Source organism: Crotalus tigris, unplaced genomic scaffold (assembly GCF_016545835.1).
Source record: "Crotalus tigris isolate CLP2741 ecotype Arizona unplaced genomic scaffold, ASM1654583v1 scf7180000024507.143522434:302558, whole genome shotgun sequence".
Taxonomy (NCBI): Eukaryota; Metazoa; Chordata; class Lepidosauria; order Squamata; family Viperidae; genus Crotalus; species Crotalus tigris.
Window position 1 is genome coordinate 147,165 of NW_024100679.1, and position 21,955 is coordinate 169,119.

The following is a 21,955-nucleotide window of genomic DNA, read 5'->3' on the forward strand; positions in this document are numbered from 1 at the left end:
GCCACCCATTTGTGCATGCACATGGGCACTAGCAGCCCATTTGCAAGCGCTAGCAGCCTGCTTGCACAGGCGTGCAGGTGGCATGAAACAGCACGGCTGCAGGTGTGTGGGTCCTAGTGCTGCTGTCATGCACGTGCTTGTTTGTCCTTGCCTACACGCACTTGCACATTTCCCTGCTCCTCCCTTTGTCTCTGGGTTGCCAACCCGGAAAGGGGAGGTCTGGTATAGGACAGGCATTTGTCTGAAATGATCTAGGGCAGTGGTGGCGAACCTTTGGCACATATGCTAGAGGTCGCACTCAGAGCCCTCTCTGTTGGCACACACGCTGCCACTGCCAGCAGCAGGTCCATCAGACCGCCACCACCGCCCAGAGCAGGACCCCCACCCAGCACAAAGCAGGCGAAGCAGCCAACTTGCAAGCTGAAGTAGAAGTGGTAGAACAGAGGTCACCAACCATTGTCAATTGGTGGACTGGAAAAAAAGGGAGGGGGAAGTATTTTACATGCATGCGTGCATGCATGGGGCCGTGAGCATGCATGTGCTACAAATGGGTGTGGCTAGTGCCTGCATGATATTCCCTAGTCCTGCCCCATTCTTGCATGGTGCAGCACTTTGTATCTGTACCCTGCAGCTCGGGAGAGGCCATTTTTGCACCGTGCACCACGGTGACCCATTTTTGCGCCACTGGTTTTTCAATGGCAGAGGTGGCACTCAGAAGCGTCTCCCTCCCCCCCCAGCGCACCACAATGCTGATGCGCCCCTGGCACTTTGCGATAAATAAGTGGGTTTGGGGTTTTGATTTGGGCACTTGGTCTCTAAAAGGTTCGCCATCATTGATCTATGGTCTCCAGCTTGAGCAAGAGGTTGGAGTAGAAGACCTTCAAGGTCCTTTCCAATTCTGTTATTCTAATATTCTGTTTTTCTGTTATATTTCTTAGCAATAATTTTTGTTTCATGAAATGCAAAATTTGGAAGAGCAATCTATCTGACAAAATCTGTACTAATTACTTAAACTTAAAAAATATGAACATATTCCTGCAAAGTAGAATTATGCCTTTGAACATAAAAAAAATATTAACTCAAATGTTTGGAAGTTCATTAAAAATCAAGCTCAGCACCATTTGGTAAATCACAGCATGGAACTGTAAATCCTATTGCCTATTATTAGCATTAATTTCTCCCTTATCTCTCTTATCTTTTAGCTTCGTTTATTTTTGACAAAACTTCATTTCAACAATAGTGCTGGGGAAGAAATAGCTTTCAATGAGAATGGAAATCTGGCAGCAGCATACGATATCATCAACTTGATTACTTTCCCCAGTCGATCCTTTCAGAAGATCCAAGTTGGCCATATTGAACCTCAGAGTTCTCAGAAGGAAGACCTCACCATTAATACAACTGCCATTGTATGGAATCCCAAATTTAAGCAGGTGAATTTTTAAAAACTAACTAAAAAGGTGATATTTTCTCAATTTCTGGAATTTTAAAGAAGTAAACTCAAAGTGGTTCCAAGGTCATTTGAAATCTTCCTAACGATGTTAGAACAATTTTGTATCCTGGAAAAATGAAACAATTCTCAATTCTACATTATACTTTCAGATGGTGATGAAAGAGAGCTTTGCTGGCTGGGGTTATGGACCATCTGGGTCCAGAGGACTTTCCCACTAATGGGTTTATCTGACTGTTTAGTCAATGGTTGAATCAGTTTCAGAACCAAAGCATGAAAAAGGTCAGCACATCTATTTACCACTTCAGCCTAACCTACACATCCCATCTCCCTGGAGTTTGCAGGATGTGTTTCTCTTGCCACTCACAGTTTTTCCTTCCCATAGCCAATTCAAAAATCTGGGGACAGCAGCTGGCCATTTTGATATAGTGCTTTTTTCAAGTGATGTGCTTTGAAAAAGTATAGTAAATTTACTACTTTAGAGAAGTGAATAGCTTTTCAGCAGGCACTGATGCTTATGCATTTTGAAATACAGGCAAGATTGGACTAATGTGCTATTCCATTTTATTGCTCATCACAGAATAGGAGAGATTAATTGGACATCTACCAAAGCTGACCATCACCCCAAGTCTTGCGCTCACCACACCTGCATTTGCTTCCTTGATTGGCATAATTTGTTCTTGTATGATAGCCTCTGCGGTGGGAATGCCCCCTTGCACATCTCAGAAGCTGCATTCTACTGCTAGTGAAATGCTTTGGATATACTGTATGTCAGGCTGTGCCATGTGTTTGCTCTTATACCTTCTTTCTTTCTTTCTCTCCCCACTGTGTTGCACAGACATCTTTTTTTTTAATTGAAAATTTTTACAGTTTTACAATAAAATAACCCCCCCTCTCCCACCCCCCCTTCCCCCCATCACCCTCCCCCCTTCTTCCCAGAGCTGAATACAGGCTTAATAAAAACTAAAAAAAACCTTACAACTTAAATAAACATCAAACAATTATAAATACATTAAAAAAACCCCAAAATTTTAAATACTTTAACTCCAATATATAAGAACAAAACAAAACAATATTTCTAATCATCACCTTAAATATAAATTATTCAAAAGCTAAATAATACTTTTTAATCTCATATTTGTGCTGTATAAAATTCACTCATCTTTTCCACACCCAAAAACATTTCTCTTGCGATTGATCTTTCAAATAAGCCGAAATTTTTGCCATTTCAGATAAATAAGAAACTTTAAGAAACCATTCCTCTAAAGTAGGCAAAACTCCTTCTATCAGCAGCCTTGCCGCTGTAATTAAATTCAACATTAAATTCAACATTAAAACAATTTCTTTATCATCACAATCAACAATAATACCTAACAAAACAATTGTGGTGTAAATTTTATCCTTCTACTAAAAATTCTTTGAATGTTCCACCAAATCTTAATCCAAAAAGCCTTTGTATTTTTACATGACCACCAAATATGATAATACGTTGCATCCAAACAGCCACATCTCCAACATTTAGGCTGCAAATTTGGATACATACGAGACATCTTTTGTGGATCAAGGTGCCACCTATAAAACATTTTATAAAAATTTTCTCGTAAATTTTGAGCTTGCGTAAATTTAACATTCCTCACCCAGAATTATCTCCCATGTATCTAATAAAATCGGCTCTTCAAAATTTTGAGCCCATTTAACTAATTCTGATTCTGAATCCAACTCCACTAAAACACCATAAATCCTTTTTATATGAGTTCGACTTTGGTCTTTAATTTGTTTCAACAAATTCACATCCTCCCTGATCAAACCCACTTTTTGATCTATCCTCCACCTTTCTAATAATTGTCTGTACTGAAACCAAGAATAATTAATATTTTTTGTAATAATTCATCCATAGATTTTAATTTTCCAATTTTTCCCATCCCAATTAAGTAATTGTTTATAAGAAATCCTATCCATCTTCACTCCTTTTCTTATTCCTTCTATTGCATGCCCTGGAATTGCCCACAATGGAATTTTAGAATCTGTTCTATAATATTTCTTCCAAACTCGCAATAAAGAAATTCTTAAAATATGAGACTTAAAAACCCTATCCACCTTTTTATTATATATTAAATAGGCATGCCAGCCATATAATAAATCCCATCCCTCCAAAAGGAGTATATTTACATTTGTTAAATTAATCCAATCACTAATCAGTGTTAAAACCACCGCATCATATTACAGTTTCAAATTCGGTACCTTGAGTCCACCTCTCTCTCGAACATCTTGTATAATTTTAAATTTTACTCTTGATTTTTTCCCCGCCCAAATGAATTTATTAATACCTTTCTGCCATTCTTCTAAATTTACCTCCTTCTTTAAAATAGGTATCATTTGAAACAAAAAAAGAAACTTTGGCAAAACATTCATTTTAACCACAGTAATTCTCCCCAACAAAATTAATTGCAATTTTTTCCAATCATTCAAATTTTTCTGTATTTTAAACCACAACTTTTCATAATTATTTTTATACAATTTTACATTAGAAGCAGATAAAAATACCCCCAAATATTTAACCTTTTTTACAACTTCAAAACCTGTCAATCTAACCAGGATATCCTTATCCAAATTAGTCATATTTTTGGGTAATATTTTAGTTTTATTATTATTAACTTTAAAACCAGAAACTTGTCCAAATTGATTTATCAATTGTAACAACTCCACTACGGAATGAGCTAGTTGAGACAAAGTAACAACCAAGTCATCTGCAAAAGCCCTTAATTTATAATCATTTTTATTAATCTCTATTCCCTTTATTTTGGGTGATTCACGAATTTTTATCAACAAAATTTCCAACGTTAAAACAAACAACAAAGGGGACAATGGGCAACCCTGTCTAGTCCCCTTTTCAATTTGAAATACCTCAGATAAACCTCCATTAACTATAAGTTGTGCTGATTGTCTTTGATAAATACCTCGAAAAGCCTGTGAAATTTTCTCCAAAGTTCATTTCTTCAACCAGTCTTAACATAAATTGCCAATTTAACTGATCAAAGGCTTTCTCAGCATCTAAAAAAATCAATCCTGCAGAAATCTGATTATTTTTGTCCAAATATTCTATTAAATTAATAATTTGTCTAACATTATTCTTCATATATCTTTCAGTTATAAAACCTGTTTGATCCATATGTATCACTTGATTCAATACAATCTCATAAGTCTGTTAGCTAAAATTTTTGAAAAAATTTTATAGTCTACATTCAAAAGAGATATAGGTCTATAATTTTTTGGTAAAGTAAGATCTTGAGCCTCTTTTGGAATCAAGGATATAAAAGCCCTACCCCAAGATGGGGGAGTCTCTAGCCCCTGTAATATATTATTAAAAAGTTCCTTTAGAGGTTCTGTCATCTCATCAATCAAACCTTTATAATAAATTGATGTCAATCCATCAGTGCCAGGTGCTTTGCCTGCTTTTAGTTGCTTAACTGCTGTAATAATTTCCTCTGAAGTAATAAATCCATTAATCTCTTGTCTCTGATCATCTGTTAACTTAGGAAAATGAGCATCTTGTAAATATTTGTCTATATCTGAACTCTGTACCTTCTTACCCATGTATAGTTTTGTATAATAATCTAAAAAAGATTTTTTAATCAATTCTTTCTGAAAAATCACTTTACCATTATAATTTATTTTATCTATAATTCTCGACTTCTGTTTCTTCCTTAATTGATAGGCCAGCCATCTCCCTGGTTTATTAGTATTACAAAATGCATTATGTTTCATATAAAGTAAATTAGTTGCAGCCTGATCATCCATTAGCATATTAAACTGTGTTTTAAGCAAATCTATAGATGTCTTTACATTCTTATCTAAGGGGTTCAAAATTAGAGCTTTTTCTTTTAATTTAATCTCCTCTTCCAATTCCTTACGCTTTTGCATCCGTTTTTGTGTATGAACCTTATTCATTTGAATCAAAACCCCACACATATAAGCCTTACTGGCATCCCAAACCATTGCCATTGAAGTTCCCTTATTCATATTTAAAATAAAATATTCCTTTAAATACTCTTTAAGTTTCTGAACATTCATCTCTTGTCTAAATAAATTTTCATTCAACCTCCAAGATCTTCTTTCCTCTTTTTCCACGGCAAGTTCCATCCATACCGGACTATGATCTGTCAATGTCCTCAGGAAAATCTTTACATTTTTTGCTTTAAAATATAAATCCGTTGTAATGAAAAAAAATCAATTCTTGAAAATGATTGGTGTCTATCAGAAAAAAAGGTAAAGTCTCTCTCTTCCATATTACCTTCCCGCCAAAAATCTCTCAATTCCCAATCCTCTTTCAGATCAAAAAAAGCTTTAGGTAATTTAGCTTGTTTAAAAGAAGTAGAAAATCCCTTCTTATCTCTTTGTGTATCCAACACTCCATTCCAATCCCCCATCAATATAACAGATCTATAGTCCAATGAGATCAATTTTTGATGTAAAAACCGATAAAATTGTTCTTGTTGTTGATTAGGAGCATATAAACCCACTACGAGTATTTTCTTACCATACATTCCCACTTCAATCATAACATATCTCCCTTGGGGATCAGAGTCTATTAATAAAGCTGATAAATTTTGCTTAACATAAATGACCACACCCCCTTTTTTCCCAGAAGCAAAAGATACAAAATGAGAACCCAATCGAGCATTAAACAAATATTTTTGATCTTTAGAGATGATATGGGTTTCCTGCAAACAAACCATATCATTATTATATTGCTTTAAATAATGAAATATTTTTTTTCCTTTTCTGTGGAGAATTAAGGCCATTAACATTCCAGGTCAGGAGCTTTGCCATCTCCTTCATCCATTAGCCTAGAGAAGACTGCTTGGAGATCAACCATCGAAGATTGGACCAGCGAAGATCTCTTAGGTCTTGCTCCTCCCACAGGCTCTGAAACGAATTCTTGTGGAATTTCTTTAATTTCCTTCTTCTGTTGCTCCTTTTCTTTGCGTTTATGTGCTGCTCGAGTCATTCTCTGTTCCTTCATCTCAGATTGCTGTAACCATTCAGCCTGTATTTTTCCAGCTTTCATTAATACAGCTTCTTCAGCCAACTGCTCTCCCTCCTTCCCTTCCAAAGCTTTAAACATTATAGGTGGTGATGAGCGCGCTCCCAGGACCGAAATATAAAACTCTCTTGCTTTAAAAACAGTATTGAGTCTATAACGTGTCCCCATGTGACTCACCACAATTCCAATCGGAATATCCCATCTAAATGGCATCTGCCTCTTTTTAAGTTCATCTGATAGGAAAGCAAATTCCTTTCTTCTTCTTAAAATTTTAGATGGAATCTCCTTTAAAATTATCACATCTTGTGCAGCAATCTGAAATCTCTTATTGTAAAAAGCTTGTATAATTTCATTGCGCAAAGATCTTTTTCCAAAGTAAATCACCACATCTCTTGGCAAATTTCTCTGCTTTGCAACCCAAGAGTTGACTCTGAATATTTTTTCAATTTCTCCTAATATTTCCTCTTTTTATCTATTCAGAATCACTGCAATGTCATTTGCCACCATCTCTCTCAAATCCTGTTGCATATTTTCCCTCAAACCCCTGATTCTTAAGGCAAACTCCATCTCTCTGTACTGAGACAACAATTTCATCTTGTGAAGTTTCCACCGTTTTTTCCACCCCTTCAAATCTTTCCTCCAATAAATCCACTTTGTCTGCTACTTCTTCAACACAAGAATCCAACTTTTCAAAAAGAGAAGCAAGTCCTTTTAAAGCCAATACTATATCTTGCCTCAAAATATTATTTCTCTCTACTAAAAGCTCCTTCACTTCTCCTCTAATTTGGCATACAACATTTCCCATAACATCTTGGAGATCTTTTACTGTGAGTGGTGGTACAGGCGGAGAAGGTGGTGGTGATCTAGATTTAGCTTGTTCCGCTGGTAGTATTGCCAGAGAAGAAGCCACCTTAGGCACTGTAGAAATCACTTGACACACAGACATCTTATGACAAATGATTGTGGGCACCCATTCTGCTTGAATTGTTCATATAGGTATCTGCTCTCCAGCTATTTGTCTTGCTTGTTACTCCAGTGACTTTTCACCTTGCCTTTTAGTGTTATGATGCAACTCTTTTTGTGTGACAGTGGATGGTTGCTGTTGAAATTCAGAATTGTGGAGCGTTGGTGGCCTTGTGAAAAACTATGGTTTCTAGGTATCCCAAAGATGCTTTTTCATGCAGCACCTGGACTTTCTTGTTTTTCTTTGAAGACATTTCACTTCTCATCCAAGAGCTGAAGAAGGTTCTTGGATGAGAAGTGAAACATCTTCAAAGAAAAATAGCAAAATCCAGTTGCCTTGTAAAAAAGAATCTTTGGGATAACCATGACCTGGATAACTGAGAATCTCCATAGACATTTAACTCTAGTTTCTAGGCTTCCATCTTCTGTGTTTACAAGTACATCTAAAAATCGTAATTGCCTAGTTGTTTTTCTTCATTGTGAACTGTATATTAGGGAGGATGGAGTTCAGTATGGTATGAAAATCTGTAAGTGTATTTCTCTTGACGATGACAAATATCTCATCCACATAGCGGCACCAGAATTTAGGTGTGTAGTTCTGAAATGAATGGTGTTCTAGCTCACCCAGGACTGTTTCTGTAATGATTCTGTCATGGTTCCGACAGACAGAGACAAATAAAGCAGAACTCCAAGGCTTGGAACTTCCTCAAAGAACATGTTTATTAGTTCCAAAATATCGGCATGGTCAAGAGTGAAACCAAGTCTGGATACATACATACATAACAATTCCCCAATAAAAAGTTAGAAATCCCACCTATAAAGCTATGCAAGCAACTATTGCTTTTTCTTGGATGAGAAGCAAAACAACTTCAAAGAAAAACAACAAAGTCCTATTGTCTCATAAAAAAGCATTTGGGATAACTATAACCTGGAAGGACCATAAGAAAGGCTGAGCGCCAAAGAATTGAGGCCTTTGAACTATGGTGCTGGAGAAGACTCCTGCGAGTCCTTTGGACTGCAAAACGTTGAAACCGGTCAGTCCTAGAAGAGATCAACCCCGAGTGCTCTTTAGAAGACCAGATCCTGAAGTTGAAACTCAAATACTTTGGCTACCTAATGAGAAAGAAGGACTCACTGCAGAAGGGCCTAATGCTGGGAAAGATTGAGGGCAATAGAAGAAGGGAATGACAGAGAATGAGTTGGCTGGATGGAGTCACTGAAGCAGTAGGTATGAACTTAAATGGACTCCAGAAGATGGTAGAGGACAGGAAGACCTGGAGGAACGTTGTCCATGGGGTCGCGATGGGTCGGACATGACTTCGCAATTAACAACAACAACAACAACAACATGACCTGGATGACTGAGAATCTCCATAGACATTTAGCTGTAGTTTCTAGGCTTCCATCTTCTGATTTTACAAATGGTAATTGCCTAGCTGTTTCTTCTTCCATTGTGAACTGTAGGTTGGGGAAGATGGCGTTCAGTATGGCACGAAAATTTTAAGTGCATTTCTCTTGATGATGACAAAAATCTCATCCACATAGCGGCACCAGAATTTAGATATGTAGTTATGAAATATATGGTGTTCTAGTTCATGCAGGACTGTTTCTCCTGCATGAACTCCTGACATTCATCAGATGAGGAGCCCCAAACTCATTGGTAGCCTCACACTGCAATGGACAAGGATACACATTCAATTTTCAACTTTTAAGATTGTTGGACGAGCAGGCACAAAAATAGCCAGGGAAGTGATTGAAGCCTGAGAACGGTCCCCTGATCAGTCTTTAGGAATGATGATTTACATTTAGCCTAATACTTAAAAGGTGAGGGCTGGGCAGCACAAGCTAATGACTTAAAAGCCAGCCATCAACATCTAAAAAGCCACTTACTACAGGCACTATAAATACCACACACAGAACAACACATACTATGTTAGAGAGAAGTTCCTAGAGACTGACCCAGATTGGATCCTGCAACATTATCCTGAGACACACATATCGGCCTTCATTTGTGAGTACATTTATTATACATGGAGAATCAGGACACCACTCTTCAATGGCAATGCAACACAGAGATGATAGGTAAAGGATAGAAAATGCTAGGTATAAATATTTTTGCCATCAGCTCAAGGAAGTGAGGAAAACTGAACATAGAAGTCTTTACCAACCAAAATTCTTAGAAATTCAACATTTCCCATATATGTTTATTTCTTATTATTAATCAAATTAAGAAAGCTCATTAAGTTTGTGAGAGATTCTTTCATGATCCTCTTCAGAATATTTCAAATTCTCTTATGTATGATGGAGAAGTTGTGAAGGGATTTTTATCCAAATTTTCAATAGCATTTAGAAGATTCTTCAGATGTTTACCTCTACCCTGACTGAATCTAGCAATAAGTTCTAGGAATTCAAAATTTTGCATTAAAGAACTTACAAGAAAATGACTGCTTTAGGATTTATTTACAGAGAATGACTGCTGACTGATTGAGTAAAAGCCAGATTATAATTCTTCTTAATTATTTATTCTTCCCTTTCCCATTAGACACCACCTTCTGCCACCTGTGTAGACAGTTGTTATCCTGGGTACTGGAAATTAATTAAGGAGGGGAAACAGGTTTGCTGCTATGACTGTGTCCAATGTACAGAGGGAAGCATTTCCACCATGGTTGGTAAGAAAAAGAGATCTACGGTAATATCTCTTTAAAAACACATTATTCTCTAATCAAGTTTGGGTTTTTTAATATAATTTTAAACACAAGAATAGATTGATTGGGATCTCTCACCTGCCTTGTTTTCTTTCTGCTTTTTTTAAATAGAAGTTTTTCTTTATTTAGGTGTGTAATCTCTTCTTCAAGAAACGTGGCATATTAAATAAACTTTTAAAAAGATTTTCCTAAGGCACAATTTTTGAAAGAGGTTTATTTTCTTTATATGAAGCCAACTCTACTTATCAGATTCAAGTGGTAATATGAAAACTTTCTCAGAATACAACCATACTTTTATGTGTGAAGATTCCAAAAACTGTTTCAGCAAGGAATAATTGTTAAAACCTAATATCAATTCAATGTGTAGAATTTTGAAAGATCATATTTATGGTTTTTAGATTCCAAGCAATGTGAGAGGTGCCCAGAAGAACAATATCCAAATGAGAAGCACCATCAATGTATTCCCAAAATTATCACCTATTTATCCTACAAAGAATTCCTGGGAGAAATCCTGAGTAGCTTTGCTGTTTCTTTTGCTGTAATCACAATTGTAGTGATGGGGACATTTATCCGCCACCAAAACACTCCCATTGTCAAAGCCAACAATTGGGATATCACCTGCACTTTGCTTTTCTCACTCCTGCTGTGTTTTCTCTGCTCTTTCTTCTTCCTTGGATGCCCAGGGATAGTCACATGTCTCCTCCGGCAAGCAGTTTTTGGAGTTGTCTTCTCCATCGCAGTATCTTGTGTGTTAGCCAAAACCATCACTGTGGTTGTGGCCTTCATAGCCACAAAGCCAGGGAACCGCATAAGGTGTTGGGTAGGGAAAAGGCTGTCTGTCTCAGTCATTGTTTTTTGCTCACTTATTCAAACAAGCATCTGTGCTGTGTGGTTGACCGTTTCTCCTCCTTTCCTAGAGTTGGACATGCATTCCCAATTGGATGAGATCTTAGTGCAATGCAACGAAGGCTCAGAGATCATGTTTTATGTTGTGCTGGGCTACATGTGGCTTTTGGCCCTCATCAGCTTCGTGGTGGCCTTTTTTGCCCGGAAGTTGCCCGACAGTTTCAATGAAGCCAAACTCATCACCTTCAGCATGCTGGTCTTTTGCAGTGTTTGGGTCTCCTTTGTGCCCACCTACTTAAGCACTAAGGGGAAATCCATGGTGGCTGTGGAGGTCTTCTCTATCTTGGCTTCAAGTGGTGGTTTATTAGGTTGCATTTTTATGCCCAAGTGCTATATTATCATGCTGAGACCAGAACTGAATACCAGAGAGCAGCTAGTTAGGAAAAAGACTAGTGTGGTTTCAAGTGCAGCGTAAATGCTGCCCTAATTCCTAATTTGGCTGAAGACAACATAACAGATGATTGGTCAAAGAATTTTATTCAGGAATAGATGTCTTCTTCCATTTTTTTTAAAAGCAATAACATTTAGACTTCTATATAGCTCCATAGCAATTTCAGCATTCTCTGCACAGTTTACCATGTAAGCATTACTTGCATATTGCCCCCAACAATCTGGGTCCTCATTTACCAACCTCAGAAGGTTGGAAAGCTGAGTGAACCTTGAGCGTCGTCAAGATCAAACTCCAGGCTGTAGGCAGACTTTGTACGCAATACTGTCTTCTAACACTATGCCACCAGGGCTCTTAATGTAAGAAACTTCACAAACACACAATAACAAGGAAAACATGTGCACTATTTTTTCTGGATGAAGACGTCTTTGTCTTTGATCAATAAATTGAATACTACATTCAGAAATATACTGACTAGGATGTCCACAAGTAATCTTATGTATTAAATATGATTTTATCTTCTTTATATTAAATTACAATGAAATGCTAATATGATTTATAATCATGTATTTATTGGTGTCCTCTTTCCAACACATTTTCTTTTTAATATCATATTTTAAATTTCAGGGGATTGGGATCAGATTCAAAATTTTGGAAACTGCAAATGCCTCAGAATGCTACACTCTATTATAAAAAGAGCTATAAAGATATAAAGCTATATAGCTTTTATTAGTGACATTGCTAATAACAAATCACTTGTTGAAATACCCAGACAGAAAATTTCCTCAAGTACAGAAGTAATTTGTGTAGGGATAAGAGACAGGCGAAAGTTGCGAGCAGAAAACTGTCCTACCAACACTTGTGCCTTTGTTTATGCATCTTCTTCTTCCCCCCCCCCACATCACCATGGTGACGTGACGCAGGTCTATCTGACCTTGCCAATTTGATAAGGCTAAATTGGTGAACAACAAGTTTTCCTGTTTATGGCCTCTAACTTTTTACTCTTGAGGATTGGTAAAGGATTTTAGCCAATGAAATGCTTTTGCCATGCTGTATCTATTGCTATTTGAAAAACTCTATAAAAACAATAAACGGCTGCGTAGTAGGTGGCCATTTCTTTGCACCCTTCAATGACTAAGGAGTGATTACTACAGCTGGTGCCCTCAGCAGGGACATTTTGTTTTGGGACCCCTATGGGAAGAAGCAGCTGCCAACATACTTACCATCGTCTGGAACAGACCCCTAGGTGCACTTTCGTCTTACGAGACCTCTCAGTGAGTAAGTATGGGCTGTAAATTATCTCACCCTCAGCAAAAGCATGTACAGGAGTTCAGACTCCTGCTACAGAAATCAGGCTTGGCAACGCTTGAAACGAACATAAGGAAGCTGATTGGGGAGATAAGAAAACAGTGTTCTTCGAATCTTAAGCATCTGACGCTTAGGCTAAAAGATAGAGCATAAATTACATCTTGAACCTTGGGCTTCAGTACTATAGTGTTCACTCCTGTCAAAAGGAAAAAAAAATGGACCCAAATACTTCAGAACGGCAATTAACTATCAGCCCGCTTCTGCTTGCAACTAAGTAAAATTTATTCCTTCTAAAAACATCTTTAATTGGATTTTCAGCTTCTTCTGAAGAGGCTAATTCTTTGCTTATTAGTTGAGACATAAATCAAAATTTACTCCCTCAGAACAAAGTCTTTTGAGCAATCGGAATGCTCTGCAATATATTAAGTTAGCCGTCAGACAAATGTCTGGTTGTGTTTTGTTTTGTGTTATGTGTGTGTGTGTGGCCACTCAGAACATTATGCTTGGGCTTGGAATGGTGAGAAAAATGGGAGATTATTAGGGCCCTCAAAACCACTTTTGGTTGAAATCACCTTGTCATTTTTCTCGCTTCTTGCAGGACAAGTTATATGTCTAAATAAATGTTGCTGTAACAGTATCTGTGCATATACGTTTGTCTGTGTTGTTCTGTGTTATTCCAAGACTTGGAAGAGGCTCAAAGCCCTCTCTGATATGAACAGTACAAAAAGGCCTTGCTAAGAATATATGGTTTGCCTGGAGAAAGTATGAAATGAAATAATGGTATGTGGAATGGTTTTATGCAAACAGTCAGTATGAAACTGAATGAGTTAATTTGTTGAAGTGTGTGTGAGCTTTCAAAACCCACCCATTTTTTCCCTAACTGTGAAAATAATAATAAATATTTGTATGAGAAGAATTTCATGGAGAATGTATGAAAGAATTTATTGCAAAATGCATAGGAAGGAGGTGAAACTATTTTTTGGTGGTGAGATTTCTCCCCCCTGTCTCTTTCGGCTGGCTGCGTTGCTTAAAGAGCCAGAGACAGAAAGGAAGGGGGGGGAAACTGTTCGTTTAAAATTTTTTTTTTCCTCTGCTTGGAATTGTATCTGAAGAGTGATGAGAGGGAAGAAATGAGAGGAGAGAGAAAAGAGTAAAGGAGGGGAGAAGGAAGTAGGAAGGTTGGAGGAAGAGGAAAGGGGAGCAGAGTGATTAAGGAGAGGAGAGGAAGAAGAGGGAAGTAGGAAGAGAAGAAAAGGAGAAAGAAGGTAGAGAAGAGTGAGTGTGGAGGGAATGTATCTTAATATCTGATAAGTATTACCGTATATGTATGGGGGAGAGTTTGGAAAAATAAAAAATAATTGTAATCTGAGAAGAGTGGAGTGAATCTGAAACTTGACATTCACCTATGCAGTTTCGGCAAATAAATTTTTTTTACTCAAAAGAGAAACAGCAATGTTGGACAATATTTTTTATATCCAACAACCAAAAGAACTAACTGAATTACATTGTTATAGATTTATAAATGTTTAACCTATTTATATACAAATTGTTTCCATCTGAATGGACTTTGCTTAAATTGAAGCACCAAAGATACAATTTAATTGGCTTTCAGAAAATATAAAATGAGTTAGGATTGCAATAAGTCCCAGAAAAAATATAGTTGCACAAATTGATGACATCATGAATACTCAATTTGTGGACAGAATTTCACACTTTTGATTTTTTCCTACTAGTAAATTACCTAATGGAGCATTAACTGTAATAAAAGTGCAGAAAGTATATTGAATTGAATAATATTTACTTATCCCATATCCCATCCCAAAATGTTTTATTTTTTATCCAGGTGGTTGTTAAAATGATAACCTTAGGACGCACAAGAGCTTGCCCTCGAAAAGGAACTGATTAATTAATATTGTTTTCAAAAATAACTTATCTCTTTAATGTGCTTTAACTGACTTTCATATCATTTGCCTAATGATCTTTGACTTGCTTGTTTCCTTTCCAGTCCAGCCACTATTTTCTTTCTCTTTCTCCCTTGCCACAAGTTATTGCTTTTTCTGATGGAGGGTGAATGAGAGGAGCAATTGCTTACAAGGATGATACCTGGAAAGTGTCCTACACTGCAATGCAACCCTTATCACAATGCTCAGAATTATTTTAGCTTTTCAAACCTTTTCTGAACAGTCTTTTAACTTAATTTCTGACTCTCATTAAGTGTGCCAACTTACTTTTATTTTTTCAGGTGCTTACATCATGCCCAGGATTGGCCCCAATCTTATGACCTTGTTTTTAACTTTGCAGCAGCTGCTCCATAACTGAAAGCATTTATAATTTTGTTTCTCATAAACACAATCACTCCTCCCTTCCTGGGCCTATTTTTTTTTGTATGTCTTTTATGTGGTTTTGCCTCTAATCAACTATGACAAATGGACGTTATCCATGTTCTCTCTTTTTGGCTTCTTACAAATGTATATTCATAAATAGGTATTTAGGAACAATTTCCCCCACCTCTATGAGGGGAAACAGGTTCACATGTTATTTTTTATCTTTTTTTGGACAATTTTATACAACCTGAAATATTGTTTTTTACTCATGGTCTTCTCTATAATTCCACGGGTCAAGCTATCATGCTAATTGGTCTTTCAAAGACTGCCTTCACAAACAAATAAAAAAGGACGGATTATCTAGGATACCCAATTTGTCGTGGGTAATACAACAGGTTCAAAAAGTATTATTTACATTACACCAATTGAATATTTCTATTCCAAATTTGACTGCTTATCAGAGGCACTTTCAACAGAAAACAAGCTTGCCTCCACCTCTGGCATATCGGGCATTACCAGACAAAGCATGGTTGGGACCACTCCCTCTGATCACTTGGGGGTGGGGCTACGCTGCTGTGCTTGCTCCAACAGGACCTTTGCGGATTCCAGCGCGTTGTGATCACCCAGCCAGGGATGTCGTGGCACCAGTCCCTGGACCCAGTCCCAGAAATGGCAAGGGTGACTCTACAGATGGCACAGCAAGTAATCCAATCCTGACATGCCAGGCAGCCAGTGACGTGGGGAGATGTAAAGAACTTGATCCCCAAGAACCTGTGTGCTGCCATTTTTGCGGTTTTAACTGCAAATTTCTTATCCATCATTTGTTTATGTCTGATCGTTAACATCTGCCCTTTGACAACTGCAACTGTCATCCCACTCAAACAATCATTCGAACAACAAATGAAGCAAAAACTAACATCACACAAAATGACTTCTTTTGTTTATCTGAAATGTATTACATGTAATTTGCTTTCTATATGTTTAGTCTTTGTTTGCACCATTCTGCAGTAATTCAAAACTTTACTGATTCTGGGAGGTTATTGCTTAAAAAACCTCACTGTCATCGCATTGACTCACCTGCCTTAAATTGCACAGCTTCAATAGAGACTTCCTTTCTTTTTGGACATGCTTGGCTACTGCAAGGAGGGTTTTTTTACGTGTGGTCAAGAAACTTTAAATTATATTCCTGCTAATATTAGTGAAGCGCAATGTGGCCTCAGCCAGCTGATTCCTGTTTTGCTTTCCAAACAACAAGTTCACATGAACCATTCTCCACGTGATGTCACACTAGACAACACTTGTGACTCTGAGACAACCTTACTTTGTAGCATTGGCTATATCTCCAGTGGGCGTGCCAGGACTTGCTGTTCGTGCCCACCTCAACATTAATGCTATTATATGAAATTTGGCAAAGACAATTAATACTACTTCTTCAACTATTTCAGCGATCAACCATGAACTGAAAAATTTGAGAACTATTTTGCAAAATCACGCTGCAATTGATTATTTGCTTCTGCACCAGCATTTGGGTTGTAAACGTTTTGAGGAAATGTATTGTTTCAATATTTCTGATAATTCATGAACCATCCAGCACCAGATTTAAATTTTACACAATTTGGCCTTTGATTTGAAAATTGGTACTTTAGGATTTTTATAGATGCTGTTTATGTAATGTATTTCTTTCATTTTGCAATATATGTATTAGAGCTTTAAATCCCAGTAGATCCTCTCTCACATTGCCTCAGGGTCAAGTTTTGGCCCTATATTAACAACTGCAAGGATGCTCCTCTCCTGATTATAATCTTTTTATTAACCCCGCTTATGGCAATATTTCGTCTAACAAAACAAAAAGGAGTGAGATGTAGGGATAAGAGACAGGCGAAAGTTGCGAGCAGAAAACTGTCCTACCAACGCTTGTGCCTTTGTTTATGCATCTTCTTCTCCCCCCCCCACATCACCATGGTGACGTGACGCAGGTCTATCTGACCTTGCCAATTTGATAAGGCTAAATTGGTGAACAACAAGTTTTCCTGTTTATGACCTCTAACTTTTTACTCTTGAGGATTGGTAAAGGATTTTAGCCAATGAAATGCTGTTGCCATGCTGTATCTATTGCTATTTGAAAAACTCTATAAAAACAATAAACGGCTGCGTAGTAGGTGGCCATTTCTTTGCACCTTCAATGACTAAGGAGTGATTACTACAAATTTGGATGGCCTGACTTTATGGCTTCATAGCTTGATAGCTATATTTTATTCAGGAATAGATGTCTTCTTCCATTTTTGAACGCAACAACATTTAAACTTGTATACAGCTCCATAGCAATTTCAGCACTCTCTGCACAGTTTACCATGTAAGCATTACTTGCATATTGCCCCCAATAATCTGGGTCTCCATTTGCCACTAATTTGAGACTCCTTGAGTTTCACTACAAATATAAACATGAAGCTGGAGAAAAAACATCTTAAAATCAGTTAATATATTTTTCCTCTATATCAGCAATGTCAAACTCACAACATCACGTGATGTGTCATGACATATTGTGACTTTTTTTCCATTGCCGGCAATGGGGTGGGTGTGGTTTTGCAAGGATGCATCTGGCCCGGGGGCCAGAAGTCTGACATCCCTGCTCTATATAATGACATTACCTAATTTTTTTTAACAACTTTGCAATCCCTTGCATCACTGTGGAGTTGGGGCAACTGAATGGAGCTCAAGTGTTTACTGGCCAGATGCCCTTCCTGATGTATATGCAGAGTTCGCAGCAGACAATTACTCATTGTGCCCAGAGAGAGAAATATCTGCCACTACACATAGGATCAAACCCACAGCCTCCTGATTATGAGAAGAGAGCTCTACCTCTAGATCACTTCACCCCTCAATGACATTAGCTATTTAGTTGTAGAACATCTAAAATTGTACAACATCTTTATATCTCTCTCCTGTGCTTCTACTTTATCTTTTAGTAAGATCTGAAATCTTCCATTCTAACATGTTAAAGACAAAATGAGTGTTTAAGTGATAAAGTGACAAAGTGGAAATATGTGTCAGTATAGTTGCATTCTCCAAAAATGAAAAGAACAGAAGAAGAGATAATTATTCTTTATACTTCTTCAAAAAAAATCAAACTAACAACTGACAAATACAGTGGTACCCTAGAACTCATTGTTAATTTGTTCAGGGAAGCATGATGAGGACTAAAAACGATGAGTACCAAATATTTTTTTCTCATAAGGAATAATGGCAGCCAATGCCAAGAAGTTCAAGCTTGTGCATAAAACAAACAATGAATACCAGCACAAAATTTTCATGTTGAAATGTATTCACTACCAAATTTGATGAGTTTGAAAGTAGTTGAGTACCAAGGTACCACTATATACTTTACTTCATTCATGGATACTAATTCCTAAGAGAAGGGTGTGGTCAAGCTAGCACTTTGCTGCTATGCAAAAAATTATACAACTATATCTGCATGGTCACTAAGCTTTTGAGTGATAAAACTATGCTGTGTTATTTTAATGTTATTATTTCTATTGTATTTAATGCATGATTTATTACATATATGCCATTTTTTAAAGCCTCTGAAATTTCTGGGTTTCTTTTTTCAATTAAAGCAATGTAAGAGTTTGGAATAATAAAAAGCAAGGTGCCCACCTAATATATCTCTTTGGTTGCCATTTTAAGAAGTTTTTTTTTTTTTTAGAAAAGCAAAAACAATAAGACCAACCTGATAGACCTATTGAAATATGGTTTAGTCATAGTGAACCTAATTTCAAGAATTAGGTTCACTATGAAGAATTGCCGTTCCTCATCCTTCACAGAGGATGGTGAGTTTTGATAGAGGGCCAAGCCTCTTCTTTTCCACTGCTTCAGGCAGCGATGCATGAGATCCCTCTCTCAAAACTCACCACCTCTTTCAAAGTGCATCAAGATCAAAGCCCTCCAGACAACTATTCAGCCACCATGATAGAGCAGTAGTCAGCAGCTGTATCTGTCTCTTGCAGCAATGAACAGGAAAAAATGGAGACAGGAAGTGCCCAGGAGTCCAGGGGGAGGGAACATCCACAACCAATTTTAATGAGTTAAGTAGCTGGTGCCTACAAAGTCATCTCCATTCTCCATAGTTCATCCAATTGGCCTTTTATTAGAAGAGTTTTCTAATAAAACTACAGAGTTTCTTTTTCCAATATGACCATTTCAGCAAAGCGATGGGCAGAAGAAATAAGTATTTGTTATGAATTAGGAGGTTGTGATAGGAGAAGGGAGAATTCATCTGGCTATTAAACTATTTCTTCCTCCTTTTAACCAGCATTGCTTTATTTGGATACGGAAAGCAAGACTCGGTTCCCCAAATCTGTTATGATCCCAAGATCATTTCTTTCTTCCTTGATGAGCAGTAGCCAAGAGATGGATTTGGACCATACAATTTCTTCAACTGGAAAAATACTTGAGTAGCTTTGGGAAAGGGTTTGCCTACCTCATAATTGTCAGAATTAATTAATTAAACTTCTTTTTTGGGGAAAGCACAGAACACTTAAACACTTAACAATTTAATTTTACTATTTACAACAACTTCATGAGGCTCAGTAGGTTGCATTATGAATCACTCAGATGATAATTATTGTAATCTACAACTTTAGTTATGCATAAAACCAACAGAGACTCTCTTTCATTGTTGCAGGCAAAGTGCTGTGATGAAGATGTGCCTGCACTGCTGTGATTGGAGCCAAATTCCTTTGGCATTCAAAAGGACTCAGATACTTTGCCATGTGTTTCTACTCTCTGTCCTTTTCCTCCAGGCTTCTTTCAGCAAGATCTTTAACCCCATGTGTGGTGACAAAGGACATTTTAAGCTTAATTTCCCTGCCCTCTCCAATGATATAATCATTGGAGAATTTGTGTCTACTATATATCCTGAATTGCCTTTACTCCACTTTATGGAACACCCGGAAGGATCCTTGCGTGGAAAGCAAGTACTCTTTTGAAAGAAACCTTTCAATTTTTTTTTAATGTGATTGAATTCAAGAGATTCACATTAAAAATTTTCCACTGTAGATGAGAATCAAAACCGGTTTAGGCATGATTCTTATTTATACATCTCTCTTAGTCAGGTGCTGGAATATAGTTGTTGAATGTAGCCTTGTAGATTCCTGGTTTTTCATGTGGCTGTTGCTACACAAAAATTAATCTGATCATAAAAAAAACTCCTAAGTTTAATTTTAACAATATTGTTCCTCTATCTTTTTATTTTGTATGCAAAAAGAGAAAGAATCCTTGTTAAAAATATCTAGCATGATATTTTAATAAAATTTATAAATATATATCTATGATTCTCATAATATATAATGACGTCATTAGGATTTTATCATTTATTCCTTATTTGCAAACACTTCTATATACCAAGATTTTTATTTTAAATAGATTATGGTTGCTTGAGATTTCTATTTATCATGCTGTATGTCTCCTTAGTACTTTAAGGCATAGAAAGGAGGGTCATTTTTAAATATATGAGTGTGATCAAATGTTACAGTACATTTTAAGTATTTGGATTGTCTTAACAGTTGGCACAATTCATCAGTTTCTGCCCTCCAATTTCATTGCTATGCTACACATAAGAAATAATCCTTTCAATTGCATTAAAGCCCTGTTTCAAACTTCTCAAAGTATGATGCATAGATGACCACATGATCCTCAAGTGACACTCAGACATTCCACCTCATTCCATGCTTTCCTCAGCTCTGGAATATCTTAACTACTGAAATTTAAGAATGAAGGTTTTATTTTTTTTCAAAGAAATCCTTCAGAATATGAGTGCACTCTTCACTTCTCTAATACTCATTAAAGCAGACAAATACATCATTTTGGGCAAAGAGAAAAGCATTATCAAAGAAGTCTATCTAAATCCAATCTTGGTCACATTCTAAGATTGTAGAACTAACTGAAACTCTTCTTGCAGGCCGTTGCCTAAAAACCTACAGCATATCCTAGCCTTCAGTTTTGCCATTCAGGAGATCAACATGAATGAGAACTTGTTACCCAACATCACTTTGGTCTCCAAGGTCTATGACAATGGTTTTCAAGCACTGAAAGCCTCTGAGAACCTTTTGACTCTTTTCTTTGTTCAAGGCCATTGTCCCCTCAATTACAGGAGGGGAAAGGAGCAAAACATCATGGCTATCATTGGTGATCTCCCTTCCCAGAACACCATACAGATGGCCAACATATTAAATGCCTACAAAATTCCACAGGTAGGTATCTGGGCTCACATCAATGCACAAGAAAGGAAAGAGTGGTGGTTAAAAGTGGAGAGAACCCCTCAAAAACAGCTGCAATATTGGGGAACTGATTTGGGGTAGTTTTTATTTATTTATTTATCTTTCCAGAGAAATGTAATGCATCAATTACTATTACAACCACAGTAATTCTTAATAAACACAGACATCATATTTAGTTTGTAAGAAATGGTGTAGGTATCATTGTTTCTGTCTTCTTCTTCTTCTTCGGGTTTTGAGAGAGATACAAAATTCTGGTTCTTGCTCTTCTGGTGGACTCAACCATTGCTAATTGATGCTGTAATAATGTGTCTGATGTTGTCTCTCCATCTTCTGGGTATGCCTCAACTTCTTTGACTTTCTCCTCTTTCTATAAATGCCACAACAATGTTAAATACATTTATCAGTAAAGCACTAGTTATCGTATTCTTATAATATAAAATGCCAGATGAATACTCTCAGATACTGTCAGGTCCATAATGAATAAGGCTCCTCTCTTGTTACTCATTCCTCTCTCCTCTCTATTTCTGGTTAGCACAATCAAAGACTGAGATGATTTTTGTCTAAAAAGTGTTGAATGGAATGCTAATGATGGTCT

At 37.0% G+C, this 21,955-nt stretch overlaps 1 protein-coding gene across 1 annotated transcript in view; it reads left to right on the plus strand.

Annotated features, from left to right (window-relative positions):
- The window catches only part of LOC120303875 (vomeronasal type-2 receptor 26-like), a gene marked incomplete at its 3' end in the record, with an annotated part of 28,048 nt that extends 16,619 nt beyond the window's left edge, over positions 1 to 11,429 (plus strand). The window contains exons 3-5 of the mRNA XM_039333756.1: positions 1,203 to 1,430; positions 9,997 to 10,123; positions 10,558 to 11,429. Coding sequence (XP_039189690.1) covers positions 1,203 to 1,430; positions 9,997 to 10,123; positions 10,558 to 11,429 — 1,227 coding nt within the window. The remainder of the gene's footprint in view (positions 1 to 1,202; positions 1,431 to 9,996; positions 10,124 to 10,557) is intronic.
- Positions 11,430 to 21,955: the final 10,526 nt, after the last annotated feature.